The 21,561-nt window shown below is 46.6% G+C and overlaps 1 protein-coding gene across 1 annotated transcript in view; it reads left to right on the top strand.

Annotated features, from left to right (window-relative positions):
• LOC148508739 (heterogeneous nuclear ribonucleoprotein M-like) overlaps positions 1-21,561 on the top strand; it is a 105,388-nt gene that overhangs the window by 11,232 nt on the left and 72,595 nt on the right. Inside the window, exon 4 of the mRNA XM_088444078.1 lies at positions 17,381-17,534. Coding sequence (XP_088300204.1) covers positions 17,381-17,534 — 154 coding nt within the window. The remainder of the gene's footprint in view (positions 1-17,380; positions 17,535-21,561) is intronic.

Below are 21,561 nucleotides of genomic sequence, written 5' to 3'. Positions count from 1 at the left end.
AGCCCTGGAGTGCCAGGCGCCCTTCTTCCAAGCAGGAAGATAAACCTTCTGCCTGATGGGACGGGCCTCCCTCTGGGGGACCCCAGAGTGGGAGGCCGACTTCTTCTGTTTGCCCAGTGCTGGCACAATACCACCACGGATGCCTGGGTTCGAGAAGTGGTCTCCCAGGGGTACGCCCTGTCTTTTCGGCACAGACCGCCCCACCAGTTTTTCTGCACGAGTCCTTCTCAGGATATGACCAAGTCTTTACAGATTCAGGAAGCTATAGAGTCCTTGCTGACAGCAGGGGTCATTGTTCCCGTTCCTCAATTACAACGAGGGACGGGGTTCTATTCTTCTCTGTTTCTGGTGCGGAAACCCAATGGTTCTCATCGCCCTATCCTCAACTTGAAGTCTCTGAACAAATTCCTCAGAGTTCCCAAGTTCAGGATGGAAAAGTTACGTTCCATCATTCTGGCGATGGAACCGGGGGATTACATGGTGTCCCTGGATATCCAGGACGCCTACCTCCATGTTCCAATAGCACCTTCGCACCAGCGGTATCTGAGGTTCGCTATCCTTCAACACCATTACCAGTTCCGGGCGCTACCCTTTGGTCTCTCCACGGCACCGAGGGTGTTCACGAAGATTATGGCGGTCATGGCCGCACATCTTCGGAACCAGAATGTACGGCTACTACCGTATCTGGACGACCTCCTGTTGCTGGCGAGTTCCCCGGAGGTACTGCTTCATCATCTCCACTTGACGGTCGCTTGCCTGCAAGCGCACGGGTGGCTGATAAATTGGAAAAAGTCCTCCCTGATTCCATCTCAGCGGATGGTTCATTTGGGAGCCCTGCTGGATTCTCGGCAGCAAAGGATCTTCCTGACCACGGAGAAGGTCTCCTCCCTGCAGCTGAGGATACACAGTTGCCTGAGCTGTTGTCGCCTGTCTGTCCATTCGGCTATGAGGGTTTTGGGCTCCATGGTGTCAACATTCGACATGGTGGAATTTGCCCAGTTCCATTCCCGGCCTCTGCAGGGGCTGATTCTATCGGAATGGAACGGGTTACCTCACCGGATCCGCTCTCAGTTGCTGGTGTTGTCCCCGGAGGTTCGGCAGTCTTTGGCTTGGTGGCTTCAGACAGCTCATCTGGTCGAGGGGCGTCCCTTTTGGATCCCGGACTGGGTCCTGCTCACGACGGATGCCAGTCTTCGGGGTTGGGGGGCAGTGACCGGCTCGTTGTCACTTCAGGGTCGTTGGTCTGCGGAAGAAGCTCTTCTTCCCATCAACATTCTGGAACTGTGGGCAGTTTATCGGGCCCTGCAGTCGTCCGGTCCCGCTCTTTACGGACGGGCGGTTCAGGTGCAGTCCGACAACGCCACCACGGTGGCGTATATCAACCACCAAGGAGGAACTCTAAGTCGGGCAGCAATGTCGGAGGTGTCTCGCATCCTTGCTTGGGCGGAGTGTCACATTCCAGCGATCTCGGCAGTCTTCATTCCCGGAGTCCTCAATTGGGAGGCGGACTTCCTCAGCCGTCACGACGTGCATCCCGGGGAATGGTCGCTTCACCCAGAGGTGTTTCAGCTACTCGTGGACAGGTGGGGGCTGCCGGAGCTGGACTTGATGGCCTCCCGTCACAATCACAAGTTGCCCGTTTACGGGTCAAGGACAAGAGACGCAGGCGCCAGTCTGGTAGACGCGCTGTCGGTGAAATGGACGTTTCACCTGGCGTATCTGTTTCCTCCGATATCCTTACTTCCTCGGGTTCTGCGGAAATTCAAGCAGGACGGCGGCACGCTCGTGCTGGTTGCTCCGGCGTGGCCCAGACGTCCTTGGTACTCCGATCTGAGGTGTCTCTCCATCGACGCTCCGTACCTTCTTCCTCAGCGTCGGGACCTGTTGTCTCAAGGGCCCTGCCTTTCCCCCTATCTGGGTCGGCTGTCTTTGACGGCGTGGCTATTGAGACAGCCGTCTTGAGGTCTAGGGGTTTCTCCAGTTCAGTCATTGGTACCATGCTTAGGTCATGCAAGCCTGCCTCCGCACGGATTTACCACAGGGTGTGGCGCACTTACTTTCAGTGGTGTGAATCCAGAAACTATGATCCTCAGGTGTTCCGGGTTTCCAGAATCTTGGAGTTCCTTCAATCAGGTTTGGACCTCGGCTTACGCCTGGCCTCTCTGAAGGTTCATGTGTCTGCATTGTCCGTGTGGTTTCAGCGACGGATTGCTACACTACCGGATGTTCACACCTTTTTCCAGGGTGTTCTCGGGATACAGCCTCCCTTCGTGGCTCCTTGGGACTTGGCGGTGGTGCTACGGGTCTTGCAGGGTCATCCTTTTGAGCCTCTTGAGGTGGTGGACCTCAAGTGGCTGACGTTCAAGACCGTTTTTCTCCTAGAAATTGCTTCTGCCAGGAGGGTGTCAGAGTTGGGGGCGCTTTCCTGTCGCCCTCCTTTTCTGATTTTTCATCAGTCCTGAGTTTTTGCCCAAAGTGGTCTCGAAGTTCCACATTAATCAGGAACTTGTTGTGCCAGCTTTTCAGTCGCCTGATCTTTCAGCTGGTGAGGCTTCCTTAGATGTAGTCCAGGCACTTAGAATCTATGTGGATCGGACTGCTTCGGTTAGGAAGTCGGATTCTTTGTTTGTCCTCTTCGGTTTTCACAAGAGGGGTTGGCCTGCCAACAAGCAAACGTTAGCCCGTTGGCTTCGTTCCGTTATTTGTGAGGCTTATGCACAGGAGGGTTTACCTGTGCCAGCCTCTGTTAAGGCTAATTCCACTCGTTCTGTGGGTCCCTCTTGGGCTGCTAGACGTGGCGCCTCCGCTATTCAGCTGTGTAAGGCGGCCACTTGGTCTTCAATTCAAACGTTTTTGAGGTTCTATGCGTTTGACACCTTCGCCTCTCAGGATGCATCCTTCGGGCGCCGGGTACTCCTTTCAGCACAGGAGCGTCCCCGCCCTTAGTTGAACTGCTTTGGGACATCCCCAAGGTCAACCCTGTGGACCCTGAAGTAGAAAACAAGAGATATGGTAAGAACTTACCTTTGTTATCTCTGTTTCTACGAAGTCCATAGGGCGCCCGCCCTGACGCACCTGGCTTCAAATGGGCTGTGTGGCTGGTCACCGGTTTTCCGTCTCCCATTTCTGTGAGTATGGTTTCTTGTGTGTTCCAGTCTTCCTTCTCTGTTTAGTCTCCTCCTCCGGACTTGGCTGCTTACCAACTGAGGTGCCTGTGGCCGGGGCGGGGTATAGAGGAGGACGGACCCAAGTGCATCCTGGGAGCAGCAAAGCTTTAACTGCGTGGTGCCCATGGATCCAGATCCAGCTATACCCCAAGGTCAACCCTGTGGACCCTATGGACTTCGTAGAAACAGAGATAACAAAGGTAAGTTCTTACCATATCTCTTGTTTTTCCCATATATAGGACTGCTGCTTTCCCTATCAAATGCACAAATGTTATGTGCTCCCAAAATGGGGTCTACAGATCTAACATCTAGGAAGTAATAATTGGCATAGAAAACAAAACTATTCTGGCCTAGAGAATGTATCCCTATGTTTAGTTTAACAGCAATAGTGAAACTTCTTGTCAGTCGTCTTTTTAATTGTTTAGAAACATCCCAGCATTGAGACAGGTTTACGATTGAGGAAGTAGAAATATAAAAATCTATTTATTCACTTGCCCACTCCTGTTTTGGTGCCATGGGTCCAAGCCCTTTCATTACAGTATTTTGTGGTTTTAAGCAATATCCCTGTGTTCAATGTTCTCCATCGGTAAGTTCAAAATGCACACAGGCAACTTGTTTATAAATCTTCTAAGGCTGGAATAAGCTATAATTAACCAGATTATGCTCACCACATACTAACTGGTCACTGTTTTATTTCTATATCTGTCTGGCTTGTCAGATATAGACATTATATGCAGTTTCCCCATATGGGAGTATTATGCAAACCTCACTAACTGAATTAGTTGTAATATAAAGGATGAAAGCACAGAAAACTAACTAACTAGCTTTTGCTGCAGCTGGAAAGGAAGGAGGAGGAATGTATTAAATTATATATTTTAAGAAAATAAATTGTCTGTTCTCCAATAATAATTCAATAAAACAATGTATAAAATACAAGTTTGCTGAGCATCTTTTCCATTGTAGTAGATTGTCAGGTGCAGTGGCCACGCTACAATTTTTTTTTTTTTTTTGACTGAGCAAATATATTCCTCATTTCTACTTCAGGTTCCATAGGGGGTTGACCTTGGGGTATAGCTGGATTGGATCCATGGGCACCACGCAGTTAAAGCTTTGCTGCTCCCAGGATGCACTGGGTCCATCCTCCTGGGTGCCACAGGCACCTCAGTTTTAGTTGGTGCCCAGCCAGAGTCGGGTCACTCTAACGCAGGGGGGCTGCTGGACAGCCCCTAAGCTTACATTTTAGTTTAATTTATTTTGAATTTTTTACTATTTTTGAGTGGCAGCTTCAGACTGTCCATTGGACTTCTAAGCTGCCGCTCCTTCACCCTCGCTGGCGCCGCGATGAGACGCCAGTACAGATCTGGGGATCGCGGCGGGATCCCAGAGTCTGTACTAGCCGGACTCTGGGCTCTCCCTTTGACTGCCGCCGGACCGCCGGAGAAAAGGTAAGCCACGAGTCACTGCTTGCGGTGACCCGCGTGTCTCAGCCTGTTAAGTGCAGTCTTCTGCCTCCGGTCTCTGGGGATAGACCGGAGGCTCTAGCTAAGTGGCGGTGGGCTCCCCCTCTAGTAGGCATACCCCATGAGACCACTAGACCATGAAGGAATGCCATGTCGGAAGTGGGAACCGGTGTCCCTGGGGTTAAACGCTAGCCAGGGAAGAGGGCCTTCCCTGTTTAGTGGCTCCTCAGCTCAGCGCGCCTTTTAGCTATGTGTTCTGGCACTGCTGAGCTGCTCCTCCTGCGGCCACTCCCCCACTGAGTTCTCCGGCGGCCATCTTTGCTTGGGTGGGCAGCGCAGATCTCTCCGGCGGTTTCTGGTCGATCCACTTGTGTACCTCTCCCCCTCCTAAAGGTTATTGTACACAGCGCTATAGCCCTCCCAGACACTGAATCTGGGAGGTTGATTGTAGTGACAAAAGTGCAGGCTGTTTTTACTTTCTGCATGGTATGTGACTTTGCTAGTGCTAACTGTATCTGCTGCATTTCTACTGTCAGTCTATACCTGTCCCTTTCATTCTCCTCCAGCCCTGGCAGGTGTGTGTGGGAAGGGCTTTTCAAGGATCTCACATATATAAATTCACTTGAGGTCGGTCACATACTGTTGTGTGCTACACGTTGCCGTATTTGTGGACTTGTGTGCTGCACACTTCTGAGCGCCAGCTTCCTGGATTGTTTTGCTATATATCTTTGGGTATATATCGTTATATCTATTGGTTAGCATGTCTGATGAGGAGGTTGAGTGGTCGGCGGCTCCCAGTCTGCTCACTTGTAGACGCTGCGCTGCAGTGGGGAGTATGGAGGAGTTAGCGCAGGATGGTGTGTGCGCCAGGTGCTGTCTTTTACCGGGTCCCTCTAATCCCGCAACTTCGGGACAGGATCTGCCTTGGGCGATGTTTTCCCAAGTGCTGGTTTCCATCGCGGACTATCTGGCGGTTCTGACCTCCCTCCCCCATAGGGGCTTAACACAACCAGCCATCCCTTCTCCGGGTGTACCACAATTGTTGCAGTCTCCCCCTGGACCTCAGACAGTTCATCCATATGCGGGATTCCCTATGTATGTGCAGTCTCCTCTGATGACGCAGCAATCAGTCATCCCTTTTCAAGGTCACCCGCAAGCTAATCCACTGTGGGTTGCTGTGTTCTCCAATTCTGTACAGAATTTGGCGGCCTCCTATTCGGCTTTTCAATCCATGTTGCGTAGTGACAAGCGTCTCAAGGCGTCAAAACGCACTGTTCAGTCATCCCAGACTGCACAGTTATCAGACTCTGATGCGTCCTCGGATGAGGGCGAGTTGCTTGAGGATTCTGATTCAGATTCCCCTGCTCAGCAAGTAGAGACTAGGTCTACCATTAATGTCCCAGCGTTGGTTAGGGCGGTGCGGTCCATTTTAGATATTGAGGATGATGCTCCGGCCCCTAAGTCCATATATCCAAACTTTAAGCAGGCAAAGGTGACATCGGCTGTGTTTTCTTTATCTGACCAACTGACTGATCATATGGCGGAGGCCTGGCAGTCACCTATTAAGAGGTTTCAGCCGCAGAAATGGCTAAGCACTAGTTATCAGTTTCCTGCTAGTCATTGCAAGAAGTGGGAAACTCCACCGGCAGTGGATTCTCAAGTCACTCGCATCATCAAAAGTTCTACCTTACCTATGCCGTCTTTGGTCCTTAAAGGACCCCACGGACAGGAAAGTAAAGACTTGTTTAAAGTCCATTTATTCTCTCAGGGGCGGTGGCCCGTCCGTCCATGTCCATCTCTTGGGTGGCTAAAGCCATTGAGAGTTGGGCCAATGTACTAGAGGATACGCTTCCTGAGGAAGCTCAGGAAGTGGAAAGAGCTTTAATTGGTCAAATGAGGGATGCCACTTCCTATATTGGGGAGGCATCTTTAGATGCTAGTCTCCTCACTAGGGTGTTAACGGGAGCAGCAGTCTCTGCTCGCAGGTCTTTGTGGATTCGATCTTGGATGGCGTATGTGGATTCCAAGAAAGGCTTAGAGGCCTTACCCTTTAATGGGAAATTTTGTTCGGGCCGGACCTTGACAAATTGTAGAGACATTAGCAAAGTCTATTTCGGCATTCTTACCTTCAGCTGCTGCACCTTCTAAACCTCGGACATCAGCCTTTCGGAGTCCAAGGGTCAATCTTTCCCGAGACAGTCGTCGAACAAGACTGCCCCTAAACCAAAAAAGCAAGCCTGGAGCACTAGACGTCCGGCTTCCAAACCCGAGGATAAGCCTTCAGCCTGATGGGATGGGCCTCTCTGGGGATCCCAGAGTGGGAGGCCGACTTCTTCGCCTCGCCCAATGTTGGTGCAATTCAACCACGGATGCTTGGGTACAAGTGGTTTCCCAGGGGTTATGCCCTTTCCTTCCGATACAGACCCTCTCAGCATTTCTTCTGCACGAGCCTTTCCCTAGACAAGATCAAGGCGTTGTTGATCCAGGAAGCAATAGTCCTTCCTGAAAGCAGGGGTAGTTGTTCCCGTTCCGCCATCTCAACACGGGACGGGTTACTGCTCTTCTCTTTCTGCTTCTGAAATCAAATGGGTCTCATGGGCCCATTCTCAACCTGAAATCTTTGAACAAGTACCTCAAAGTGCCTACATTCAGGATGGAAACTTTGCATTCCATCATTCTGGCTATGGAATCGGGGGATTATATAGTCTCCCTGGATATACAGGACGCCTAGCTCCATGTTCCTATAGCCCCTTCACACCAGCAGTATCTGAGGTTTGCTATACAACATCTTCACTACCAGTTCCAGGCTCTAACCTTTGGTCTTTCCACGGCTCCGAGGGTGTTCACAAAAGTGATGGCTGTCACAACCAAGGTATACGGCTTCTGCCGTGTCTAGACGACCTCCTATTGCTGGGTGGCTCTCCGGAGGTCCTTTTACAACATCTGTACCTGACTATCGCTTGTCTCCAAGTGCACGGGTGGCTAGTAAACTGGAAGAAGTCCTCCATTCCATCAGAGGATGGTTCATTTGGGAGCCTTTCTAGACTTCCGTCAGCAACGGATCTTCCTGACTCTGGAGAAGGTTGCCTCTCTACAACTGCGAGTGAGCAGTTGTCTAAAGAGTTCCAAGGTATCAGTGCACTCGGCAATGAGAGTTCTAGGGTCCATGGTGTCGACATTCGACATGGTGGAGTATGCCCAATTCCATTCCAGGCCCCTGCAGGGGCTGATTCTATCCAAGTGGAACGGGTTGCCTCACCGAATCAGGACGCAAATACTTGTATTGCCTCTGGAGGTGCGCCTGTCATTGACCTGGTGGCTTCAGACAACTCATCTCACCAAGGGCGCCCGTTTGGATCTCGGTCTGGGACCTTCTCACGATGGCTGCCAGTCTTCGGGGCTGGGGGGCAGTGTCGGGTCCTCTTTCACTTCAGGGACGTTGGACAGCGGAAGAAACTGTTCTTCCCATCAATATTCTCGAACTTCGGCCCGTGTACAGGGCCTTCCAGTTGTCCGGTCACGCTCTCACGGAAGAGCAGTACAAATTCAGTCCGACCACGCCACCACAGTGGCGTACATCAACCGTCAAGGAGGGACTTGCAGTCGAGCAGCGATGGTGGAGGTGTCACACATCCTATCCTGGGCGGAGTGCCACCTTCCAGCCATCTTGGCAGTCTTCATTCCAGGAGTTCTGAACGGGGAAGCGGACTTCCTCAGCTGTCACGACGTGCTAACCGGGGAATGGTCCCTTCATACAGAGGTCTTTCAACTGCTCGTGGACAAGTGGGGACTGCCGGAGGTGGACCTCTGGGCTTCCCGTCACAATTACAAATTGCCAGTGTACGGGTCCAGAACAAGAGACGCCGGCGCAACCGTAGTGGACGCGCTGTCAGTGAAATGGACATTTTCAACTAGCTTATCTCTTCCCTCAGATAACCTTGCTGCCTGGGGTCCTTTGGAAATTCAAAGAAGATGGCGGTACGCTTCTGCTGGTGGCACCAGCTTGGCCCAGACGTCCCTGGTACTCCGATCTTCGCAGTCTTATCCATCGACGTTCCGTTTCTTCTGCCTCAACGTCGGGACCTGTTCCGGCCTACACCCGGACCTGGGTCGCCTGTCTTTGACGGCGTGGCTCTTTAGAAATCAGTCTTAAGAGCCCGCGGCTTTTCCAGCTCAGTCATCGGCACTATGCTACAGGCGCGTAAGCCAGCTTCCGCCAGGATCTACCACAGGGTATGGCATACTTTTTTTTCAGTGGTGTGAGTCCAGGAACTACGATCCTCAAGCGTTTCGGGTTTTAGGATTTTGGCGTTTCTTCAGTCTGGTTTGGACTTGGGTTTACACCGCGCTTCATTGAAGGTTCATGTGTCCGCACTTTCTGTATTGTTTCAGTGTAGAATCGCTACTCTGCCTGATGTCCGTACCTTTTTCCAAGGTGTCCTCCGGATTCAGCCTCCCTTTGTTCCACCAGTGGCTCCTTAGGATTTGGCTGTGGTCCTTCAGGCCTTGCAGGGTCCTCCATTTGAGCCTCTAGAGTCGGTGGAGCTAAAGTGGATGACATGTAAGACTGTTTTTCTCCTGGCAATTGCTTCAGCCAGAAGGGTGTCAGAACTAGGCGTACTTTCTTGCCGTTCGCCTTTTCTGATTTTTCACCAGGACAGGGCGGTTCTTCGCACCTGTCCGGGTTTTCTTCCTAAGGTTGTCTCCAAGTGCCACATTAATCCAGAAATTGTGGTGCCGGCATTTCAGTCACCGGATCTCTCGGCTGGTGAGCCTACCTTGGATGTTGTCCGTGTTTATATTGATCGCACTAGTTCCGTTCGCAGGTCTGATTCTTGGTTTGTCCTCTTTGGTTTTCATAAGAGGGGTTGGCCTGCTAACAAGCAAACTTTGGCCCTTTTGGCTTCGTTTAGTTATTTGTGAGGCTTATTCCCAGGCGGGGTTACCTGTCCCAGCCTCTGTTAAGGCTCATTCCACTCAGTCTGTGGGTCCCTCGGTGGCTGCTGGCCGTGGCGCCTCAGCTGTTCAGCTGTGTAAAGCGGCCACTTGGTCTTCCATTAAGACTTTTCTACGATTCTACAAGTTTGACACGTTCACCTCTCAGGATGCATCCTTCTCCTTTCAGCACAGGAGCGTCCCCGCCCTGACTTGAACTGCTTTGGGACATCCCCAAGGTCAACCCTGTGGACCCCCTATGGAACCTGAAGTAGAAAACAAGAGATATGGTAAGAACTTACCTTTTGTTATCTCTGTTTCTACGAGGTCCACAGGGCGCCCGCCCTGACGCACCTGGCTTCAAATGGGCTATGTGGCTGGTCACCGGTTTTCCGTCTCCCTTTCCGTGAGTATGGTTCTTGTGTGTTCCAGTCTTCCTTCTCTCTGTTTTTATCTCCCCCGGCCTTCGCTACTTACCAACTGAGGTGCCTGTGGCTGGGGCGGGGTATATAGGAGGATGGACCCAGTGCATCCTGGGAGCAGCAAAGCTTTAACTGCGTGGTGCCCGTGGATCCAATCCAGCTTATACCCCAAGGTCAACCCTGTGGACCCTATAGACCTCGTAGAAACAGAGATAACAAAGGTAAGTTCTTACCATATCTCGTTTTTTTTTTAGGCATATTTTTACCCAAAGAGTATGGGGGGTATCCAATTAGCCCCCAAAAAATTTTGGCAGTAAAAAGGTTTTTTTTTCGCCGATGTTCGGGTATTTTTCGCTTTTTTTTTTTTTCTATCATGCTATCCAATTAAACCTCGTTTATTACGCCCAAAAATTTTCTGTTTTTCTCATGAAAATATACAGGATCCGCAAATAGTTGCAGACCAATGCATTTTCTCTGCCGCAATCGGGAGAAAAACACCACTTTATAGGGGATTTGATTCCCTGATCAGTGCCGGCTTCAGGGCTAATTGGATATCCCCGGACGAGGTAAATAGCCGCTGTAATTTACCGTGGCTTATTGGATACTGCCCTATATCTTTATTGGTATGTAAACTTATTGGTAAATTGCAGTAAGCTATTAAAAGCAACCATTTATGCAGGGGAGCATTGTTTTAACTTGTACATCAGTCTTGCAGGGCTGTCGGCAGTAATGGTCAAGAACACTAACTAGATTTGCAGGATTTTGAACGGTAAATCATATGTTAATAATTTCTAATTTTCATACTGAATAACATGATAATCAGTGTGAGCATTTTATATTTTTCAGCGTACAATCTTCCATATGCAAAGAACATGGAAAAACTATAGCCCTTCAGACCTTCTTACATGCCCCTCACATCAACCCATCATGTTCGTCAGACCTCCTTGCATGCCTTTCGCATCTACTAATAATGTTCATCAGACCTCTCCTTAATAATATGAGTAATAACTTAATAACTGCTGAAAATCATTTAGAAGATTAGTAAATTCAAGCAACTTTGTAGTATCGTTGATTCTGACACACTGTTGGGGTGAGTAATCCAGGGAGTCTATCACCCATTTTACAAGAAACCTCATTTGTAGCTCTCACAAGCACAGCCCCTTTTGTCATCTGCTCACTTCTGGATATAAAATGTTTGCTAGTTACACCTTTTTTTTTTTCTCAATACCTATGAATTTATGAATATTAATTATGAGATCAGTACAGCTCCACTGGTATCAAAATACATTAATTTTCTACAGTTTTTATTATTTTAGTTGGGGTGGGACCAGATTACCTTACTCCGCCGGGCAGTCAAAATTTGTTTAAAGGTTACTCTTCCTTAAGCAACCTGAGTTAGCTTACTTCGCCACTCCCAGAATATAGGGATTCCCTTTCACTGTCTGTTACCGGTTTGTAACTGACTCATCGTACTGCATTGTAAGCGGTCGCATGCCGCCATCCAGCTCCTACTCAGGCACCTGAAGCCACTTGACTATGTATGTGGTCACACTGCTGCAACACCACCTGGTTAGTATTGGCTAATGTCCCACTGGCCACTTACTATGGACCAATACTGTGGTTTGTAGTGAGTAGAGTGCTTGAGCTTGGAGACTCTAAGCTCAGCCTCTGGAAAGCCAGAAACTTTGTGTTTTGGTTCTTAACTTCTGGTCAAGGGTATACAGGTGTCTGGAAAGAAGGAAGATGTTTACGAGCTCCAAAGGCAGGATGTTTTAACCCTGAAAATGCGGTGAAACCGCTGAAAACAGTTTGTGGCAATCTACATATGCATTAAAGTGGTCCGCGGGGGATATTGGAGATATCGGGTGCAGCCCGCCGACTCTGCAGTCCCCATAGAATTCTATAGTGCTGCATTGTGCCGGTATGCACAAAGCCATTTTTATATATTCCTACGGGCTTCTTACTGTAGAACTCTCCAGAAAGTGATCAGACTCCTTTTGGTGTTGCAGTTACCAGACACTGTTCAATAACCACAGCTAGCCGCATACTACATCATTGCATATAGTCGACATTTTCCCTTGAATGCAGTGCAGCACAAAAATGTATCCAGTGGTGGCCATCTTAGCTGCTTGGCTCTGGTCCTCAGCCGCCTGAGGCGTGATATCACAGGAAAGGCCCAGAAAGGTTGAACATTTTGATAGGCAAAGAGTAGCAGACACTCCATCTTACCAGCACAAAAAACCTAGTATTTAGTTTTTAATGGCATGCAATATGTGATGTAGCTTGGCCTATTTTTTTCTTTTACATATCCTTTAAAATGTATGTAAGGGGCAGCATACTATAGCACATCACCCAAACCATGCTATACCTTTTACACAACAAATAACTTCCAGTCCTCTAGTAGATAACCAGCTTTACCTCCAAACACAGTGCACGGGTATAATCAATGCCATACAATTCGGAGAGAGATTGCACACTGCCAACCTCATGTTGCAATAGAGCCTTCCCCAACCCAAGCACTTATCCAGTCATCTTCTGATTTCTGTTGTTTTTGAGGGGGCAGGGGGCCTCCGTTGTCAGCAAACTGGTCTATGCATGGATCCTTCTAATTTAATGTGCAGGGGTTGAAAAATTATGCCCGCAAAGGACTTTAAATTGAACTTTAGCTAGGTACACACTATGCAATTATTGGGGTGATTTGCCAATAATTGGGTCACTGGCCTCATTTATTGTATAATATGTAGGAACAATCGTTTCAGCTTTTCACTGACAAGACGGTTGGAAAACATCCACAAACACATTCTTTCAATTATATGATCTGTTGGTCAAGACCGAAAATCTGTCTCAATTTCCCAATATCGAGCAGTGTGTGCATTCTCAATACTCTGCTGATATTTTCTGTTTTCCTGTCATAATGTCATCCTCCTTGTGGGCGGACATTTTCAAAATCAGTGTGGTGTGCTGGAAAATTAGTAGTTTCTGATTTAAAAAAAAAAAAAATGAATACAAAAAATTTAATGTGCTACGAATTTCAGTGTGCCGAAAAATTGCCCTGTCTGTCGTCCTGATCAAAAAAATCGCACAGTGTACCTAGCTTTTTTCCAATTTGTTGAAGATTTAAATTTGGCCAGAACATTGAACAGAATCATAGATTTGGTATATCCCTAAAATTAAGCACAGAAAATGTAAGGTTCGAGCCCCTTAAAGTAAAATTAAATTTTATATTTATTTATTTAAGACAAATCTCATGCCTCCTGTTTCGAGTCTTCCTTTAACATGCTATACCTTTTTGAAAATCTGCTGCTCTATCAGGATTCTTCTCCACTAATGTTTCCATAATGCCTACTTGATCATAATAGTACTGACATTTTGTGTTTCACCTGACTTATTTGGCAGGATTCTACAGTTTGCTGCCATACAATTTTTTTTCTTTTTTAACTTTTTTTAATGTAAACATTCTTATTGCCTGTTCTAACTTTGTCCTCAATTCCCTTTTACTCTACTTCACTGGCTACCTCACTGCTCTATCTGTAACTTGCAGTTTAAAGTGTTCTGCTAACAATGTCGCTGCACCTTCCCCATTGTAGTGCATTGTATGTCCCCACTGTACAGCTTTTTGCACACACACATTGGTTCTGTTTTTAAATGACAACATTTACTGATCTATACCAAATTAATTCTCAACTGTTTATTCTGCCTTTCAAGTGAAGCACATGGCACACAAGTTTCCAGAAAATAAAATGTGCTGCAGTTCCAGTTTACAAACTTAGGGGCATATTCAATTCGGAGCGAAAAGTCCCATACTTTTCGCATGCCGGACTTTTCGCTGATATCGCTGGTTTTCAATGTGAAAAAGTATCTAGTTTGTTCCAGTATTCAATTAGAAATCAGCAAAAACGGTCTCAATAGCTGCTATTTAGTGTCTTTGCACTTAGCATTTAGCAGTTTTTTCTTTTTGTTTTGTTGGTTTTTTTTGCAGAAAACAAATAGTCCCAGCAAATTTGGTGTACCTGAAAATGGGTGCTAGCATATTTTTAAAGTTGCTAAAGTGAACTTTAAAAAAAAAAAAAAATCCCACCTGTAAACTTAAAAACACCTGGGCCATACTTGAGGGGGAGCCCCCCATGAGTCCTTTTTTTTTTTTGACGCAGTTCACCTTTGGGGGACTGTCTGAAGGGTGCAGGGTTTTTTCCTGAGGTTTGCACTCCAAAACCCCAATTCTGCACTTTTTTTTTCGACACCTATTCATAGGTGAAAATTTTTCGCAGATTCCAATGCATTTTCTGTACCGGTAAAGTCTCTCCAGAATTGAATACGGAGGAAACTTTTCTCATGGCAAAATGACGTCACTCTCGATACTTTATCGCAGAAAACTGCTTATCGCACATAATTGAATACGGCCCTTAATCTCTGTAATTGTTTCAACTTCCTCCAGAGTTTTATTGGTACTTATGTATACTAAGGACACTAGGCTGCTGCCAGTCCTACTTCAATTTGGTTTGTCACACTGAATCCTCAGGAGATGGAGTACCCTATCAGTTTGCCCAATGATTGTGTCACCTACTACCAGAGCTTGAGTGTGGCTCTTGGTACACCTCTGTACTCCTATTTACTTGCAGTGTCATTCCTCTGGCTGCTGGAACTTGTATCTTATTGCAGTATTTCTACTATGCAACTGACCCACTGACCCCCCCCCCCCCCCCCCCAACTTTTGTTAATCTGGCATTTTTATTGGCATGTGCCTGATCCTGCCACCTCTCTGCTACTTCTAACAAGCTCAGTATCCCCTTCCATGCATCCACCCATTTCTGTATTTCCCCAAACTATGTATGTTCATGCTGACTGGTAAGATTTAGGTTGTAAACTGGCACTGCAGAGGCATTATATCTTCTGGAATTTATTTGTGCTACATACTTCACTTGAAAGGCAGAATTAACAGTAGTTGAGAATTTATATGGTATAGATGGGCAAATGTTGGTATTTTAAAAAACGATCCAATTTTTGGGGGTTGGGTACGGGATGCCGGCAGTCAAAATGGCGACTCCAGCATCCTGACAGGTTTAGGATACCGACACCACCTAATGGTAGGTATCCTAACCCTCCTGCCCCAGTGCCTAAACTGAACCTCCCCCTCGTGCCTTAACACCACTACTTACTGTCAGGATGCCGGCGCTGAATTTCTGACAGGTGTTGGGATACTGGTGTCGGGATTCTGCCGCTTGTATTCTAAGCGCCGGCATCCCACTAGCCATAATTTCAAAAACATTCAGTTGTCTACAACAAGCTGTTAGAGACCTACAGTAATGCATGGTGCACTGGAGAAGGTGCAACTACATTTTTAGTAACTTCTTTAACTGCAAGGTAATCTTCTGCTTATTTAGAATCTATCTTTTCAGATGAATGACTTGCTAGAACTGGAAAAAGATGTACACTGGGTGGTATTGTGGATTATGGAAAACATAAATTCAGCAGATTTATATCAGGACAAAATGTAACCGGTCGCAATTGCATTTTTCTTTTATTTCATGTAGTGAAAATGCAGCTCTGGTTGTTGTTGTAGTGTCTAACTACTGAGCAGCTTTATTTTTAACATAGTGGATTGTTTCTCATGTCTGTCAGGTGTACCTAGCTTTAATCGCAATTCATTTTGTCTGAGGGATGAAATGATTCTGAACACATGTCAATAATGTCAATACACTACTCAATTATCAATTCCTATCTGAATGATTCTGTCCTAAATATTGTCAGAGGTAACTTAAAAATAAATGAATTGTGTTGGATCATGTACACAGTACAAAATGTGTATAATAATTGATCACCAGGATGGACGAATGTTGCTCAGCAGGCCAGATCAGATAAACCGATCAGACCAATTTTGAAACAATTGGCCCTGGGTGCTGCGTACACACTATGAAATAATTTAACTGATATTAGTTTGCTCTCCCCAATTATTCCATAGTATGTATCTACTGTAGCTTTAGAGTTGGTATCTGATGCTCCTCCCTCTCAGCTCTAAATCTGTCCGTACTTTTTAAACTTGAATCAACCACCAGGCACTGCACCCTACAGCTGGATTTACTTTTTAAACTAGCACACCTGCAGATCTGATAATCGTTCTGTCGCGTCAGAGGGTTTAACGTTATCTGATCAGTTTGCACACGTGATCAGGAGGTCAGGCACATGATTGTCAAGCAGGACATCGATTCCCTATCTGACCAATGCAGGAGCGATTGAAGCAGTTTATTGTCGAACGCTCCTCCGTACACACTATACAATTATCAGGACGATCATAGAATTGTCGGCTGATCAGACCGATTTGAATAGCATGTACCCAGCTTAAGTCATCATTCCAGTACATGAGTAATGCTTTTTTTGTTTGTTTACTTTTAAATAGAATAAGAGCTTTAATAGGAGAACAGAAAGAAAACGCATGATTTTGCAAAACTATCCCAAATATAAATATACATTTCTTTAATGCTTCCTTTTCTTTGAGCTGTGATTTTGTTTTAAATTATGAATTTATCCACAAGTTTCACTTACTAGGCAGCTGCAACCAAGGGGAAAACAAACTGCACATGTAATTTTGCTATACCAGGGTTACTTTATTGGTCATAGAAATAGGTCAGGAAGCCCTGTCATATATTCTGACTGTATGGGTACAATCATTAGCAGGGCTGCCTCGAGGACCATGTATGGCGAAATTATGTCTGCTTTAAAAGATTGTTGGCAAGGACGGTCTTCATAATTACCATTGACAAAGTTAGAGGGAGATGTCTTCAAAAATACTTTACACTGTAAATTTCAATTGAGAGGTTTCTGAATTATCACCCCTCTTCCTATTAACTATGCTACACTGTGTTACATAAATTAGTATACTGCATTCTTAAAAGCCTCACCTGACTGAAAATGGTAAGGGTCCATCTACCTTTCTGTTTAGCGTTTTATTCTTCTGGTAGGTTCTCCTTTAGACACAACATAACTTGTACTGTGTTGAGAATGCTGACCAACTGCTGCTCTGGACACAATAACAAGCTGCTATTAGACAGAGCAAAGATTCAATTCAGTCTGCCAAGGCGTATCAGATGTCAGTGTGGAGTATCTTCTGAATGTCTGGATATTGTGAGGGTGGGTGTTAGTAAAATACTTTGTGCGGGTGGGTATCTGCTTTAATATGATGTGGAGCAGTTTAGAAGGGTGGTGGAGCATATACTTGAAAATCTATATAGTGAGATTATAAAGGTTGCTGGTACTTCGCTCCTTGTATCCATTATTAAGAAGTGTCGTGGTTTGTCTTGATATGCATTGTGGCTTTAGAATTTGTCACAATTTAGCCTTTATCCCTTGCCTGTAATTTTCTTGTCTGTTTTAATAAATATATATATGCTTAATGTTCTAGCTTGACTACAGTGTGGGGTGGAAGAAGCTGAAGGAAGTGTTTGGCATTGCTGGCACAGTGGTGCGGGCTGATATTCTGGAAGACAAGAACGGAAAGAGCAGAGGCATCGCCACGGTCACCTATGAACAGCCTATTGAAGCCGTACAATCAATATGTATCCTTCTGAAAATGTGCTGCATGTAAGAAAGTGTTCTAAATATCGCTCATTCACATAAATATGAGGGTGGTTCAATAAGTTAAGTAACAAGCCCTCTTATGTGTGTAATGTTCTCTATTTCATTCTAATTTTCCACCAGGCCGGAAGAGGTAGACCAATGCTTCCCCTAACTGCCATTAGACTGCGCCTCATATCAGTCTAAAGCTGGGCATCCACTATACAATTTTCTGTCATTTATCTGTCCAATCTGGCTGGTTGGAATGAAAACCTGGTAATGTATGGGGAGCAAATGACAGTCAATTATATGGTTTTAAACACTGAAAAAAGGACAAAATAAATTGTTCAAATTGGTTAAATTTGTGTGTTTTAACCAATTTGTCTGAACAACCATTTTTGTCTGTTTTCCAGTGTTTGTGAGCAAATGGACAATTGTCATTTGCTCCCATACATTACCAGGTTTTCATTCCAACCAGCCAGATTGGACAGATATCTGACAGAAAATTGTATAGTGGATGGCCAGCTATACTGTCACAACATCAGTTGTAAGGTGGTGGGGCTGGCGGGAACCTGGTCAGACATTGAGGTGCTTAGTGTGATCAGTTTTCTGCATCTAAAGGGCACGTCAGCTGAAATTCATTGCCAACTTTTCGAGGTGTACAGTGATAATGTCACATCATGGAAACAGGTTTGGGTTTGGTGCACTCCCTTTGATAACGGTAGGAAAGACCTTTTAAGATGAGCAGTGATCCGGCCAGCGAAGCACGTCCACCACAGAGGACAATTTGTCCTACAGAACCAGACTTCAACGCAGTACAGACTCATTCAAGTTAGTGAGATTGCTGACAAACTGAACATCTCGGGTACTGTGCACAATATCGTTAATGAGCAACCGGGTTACAGGAAAAAGCGTTCACACTGGGTACTGTAGCAACTTACAGGAGTTAACAAAACCAGTAGGATGGGATTGTCTCTTGTGCACTTGACACATTACCATGAGGAGGGAGTGCAGTTCCTACAGCGTATTGTTACAGGTAATAAAATGTAGGTACATCATGTGCCACCGAAGATGAAGCGATCATCCATGACACCTGGTAAGATGCATCATTCCCACCTTCAAAGAAAGTACATAACCTTTTTTTTTTTTTTTTAAAGACTAATATTGTCTGGTAGGGGATGCAGGTAAATTTGGATAGTCAGGGTAGTGTATTTTATGGTTGTGATGTTCGCTGAGAGTCCTACTATATAAGTAGGACTCTCAGCGGGGAGGAATAACACCCCTCAGAATAGATACTACGAGGTATAGTCACCTAAAATTGCATCTAGCCAAGATTGCGTTCCCGTGCAAGTTTTCCCTGTTTTTGCAACTGAGATTTAATAAGGCAAAAACACGATCCCAATAGAAATGGACATCCAGACAAGCAAAGTCCAATAGACCACAGGTTCTCAAACTCTGTCCTCAGGACCCCAAACAGTGCATGTTTTCCAGGTCTCCTCACAGAATCACAAGTGAAATAATTAGCTCCATCTGTGGCTTTTAACATGTCAGCCAGTATACACCTGTGCACCTACCAGGAGACCTGAAAAATGTGACTTATGTGGGGTCCTGAGGACAGGGTTTGAGAACCACTGTAACAGACCATCGAACCAACATTCAATTACTTTCCATAGACTAAAATACAACTCTTCAGAATCTTGTTTCAAAACACAATCGAACACTGAGCAGAATAGAAGAAATGAATAGAAGTGCCTGTGAGCTGCGTGTTTTGCAGAAAAATTACACAGATCTGTGCTGGCTTCTGTGTATTAAATGTAAGTATTTTTTTATTTTAACCACTTTAACTGACAAACTTTTTTTTTTTTTTTCAAAAAACCATTGGCTGTTTGAGATCACAGCCACTGATGTTTCCTTAACATCGGTTGGGAGGGGGCAAGCCATCGATGGTCGGTGGCCATCCCTAGTATAATAAAAAAAAAAAAAAAAATACACACACACTGTATCCAGTCCCTGCGGACGCCATTGGACCCTCCTGCACCCCGCCGCCGGACCTTTCCCGTATCTTGGCATAGGCACTGCTGGACACCCGAAACGCAAACCGGACCGCCTGCTGAAGACGCCAGACCCCGGCATATGCCGCCGGACCCCCAGATATTCTAAATACTGGAAAAAAAAATCCCATATCCGAAATGCTGCTGGTCCTGAGCATGTCTGATGTGGGAAACGCTACGTGTGTATATTTTTATAATATATATATTATAGTAGTGATCGGGACAGGTAGAGGCGGAGTTGTAGCCAGGAGGAGGGGCCGGGGACAGCACTGGTGGCTGCGTGGGCAGGGGAAAGTGAGTGCAGCCGGCTCGAGACAGAACCGCGGCTCTGCTTCTGTAGTTGTCATCAAAGCTGCGCAGGGAGAGCAGGGGTTGTGAGTACCGCCGGCTCGGGACAGGGCAGCAGCCGCGCCTCTGCTTCTGTAGTTGTCATCACAGCAGGGTAGGCTTCAGCTGCGCAGGGGGTGGAGGGGGTGGGAGAGTCGCAGGCTCCCCGGAGCAGCAGCTGCTGCCTGCTTCCAGCAGTCACAGCCGTGGAGGGAGTGGGAGAGCTGCAGGATGCTCGGGCTGGGAACACTGAGCAGGCAGCTGCACCAGGAGGGGTTCACACAGCCTGCCCGATCACTGCAGGCCACAGTGATTGGGACACAGCCGCAGCTGAGGGGGTCCCGCTGGCCAGCAGTGATCCGGGACACACTGGAGGGGAATCTGAGGGTGTAGAGCAGGGGTTCCCAACCACGGTCTTCAAGGCACACTAACAGTCCAGGTTTTAAGGATAGCCATAGCTGAGCACAGGTGATTTAATTAGTACCTTAGTTATTTTGATTTAACCATCTGTGCTGAAGCATGGATATCACTAAAACCAGGACTGTTAGTGTGCCTTGAGGATCGAGGTTGGGAATCACTGGTGTAGAGGGACCAGCAGGTCCCTCTGACATTGGTGGCTGCTGCAAGATTAGCTTCCCGCAGCCTCCTACTGGGCATTTCTGACTGGTTGCATCAGATGTGACCATGTCAGGGAAAGCCCAGTCTGCTGTGGTTGCATCTGATGCGACCATGCCAGGCAAGTGGTTAAAAGATGGTGTGCGGTCCCGGACAAAAAAAACCATAACTAAACCTGGACCGCTGAGCCTGTTCTCGTACAGGTAAATTGGGGGAGGGGGGGAAACCGGGCTGAAGCAGGTGGTAATGGCAAAGTAGGGAGAGACACAACATGGGGTCTTCCTGCCAAAGCATTCACCAACCCCTAACTAGTCAGCCCAGGGCAGGCAATCCTCGGAAAGTGGGGCCCCTAAAAATAAAATGGTGTCTCCCTCCTATCAACCATCCCTACTTTCCTGAACGCCTGGTGGCAGTGGGTGCGGAGGCATTGGTTTAAAGATAGAAATATAGTTCATTACAGTGGGACAACAGGTCCCAACAAACCTGCCTTGCGGTACTTTCAGAACCACAAGTGCCAGCAGTCTACATTACATGGCGCTGGTCAGTCCTCTCTTCCAGTGGGGATCTGGCAAAAAAAAAAGAATGTCCGAACCAGCAGACACAGAAGCATTGTGTGTACATAGAGTACATACAGCGCCCTCCCGAGACTGACAGGTCCCCCACGTGGGTTCCTGATTGGCTAGTCAACCACTATTGGTCGGTTAGTCTCCATGGAAGCGCCAAAGTGCGCAACTTACGAGTTTTTTTGGGGGTAATTTATCATTAGGGGGGGTGTCCAAAGGGTTCTGAAAGAAATCTCCACATTTTTAGCCAAAAATAGGGATTTTGCATTTTTAATTTTTTTTTGGCCTGGTCTGGGATGGAGAACTTATCTCCAGTTTTTTTTTCACCATTTGCGTTTTTGCCTATTTTTTGGCGAAAAACGTCCGTTTTTGCCTATGGCGGAAAAAATTGCAGTTTTCGCCGCTAATTGAATACGACCCTAAACGCTTTCATCAGTCAGTTAATATTTTGAAATAGTCAGTGAATCATCAAT

Source organism: Taudactylus pleione, unplaced genomic scaffold (genome assembly GCF_031769625.1).
Source record: "Taudactylus pleione unplaced genomic scaffold, aTauple2 ptg000347l, whole genome shotgun sequence".
In the NCBI taxonomy this organism is placed as follows: domain Eukaryota; kingdom Metazoa; phylum Chordata; class Amphibia; order Anura; family Myobatrachidae; genus Taudactylus; species Taudactylus pleione.
The sequence above is the reverse complement of the archived record's forward strand: the minus strand, read 5'-3'. Positions and strand labels throughout refer to the sequence as shown.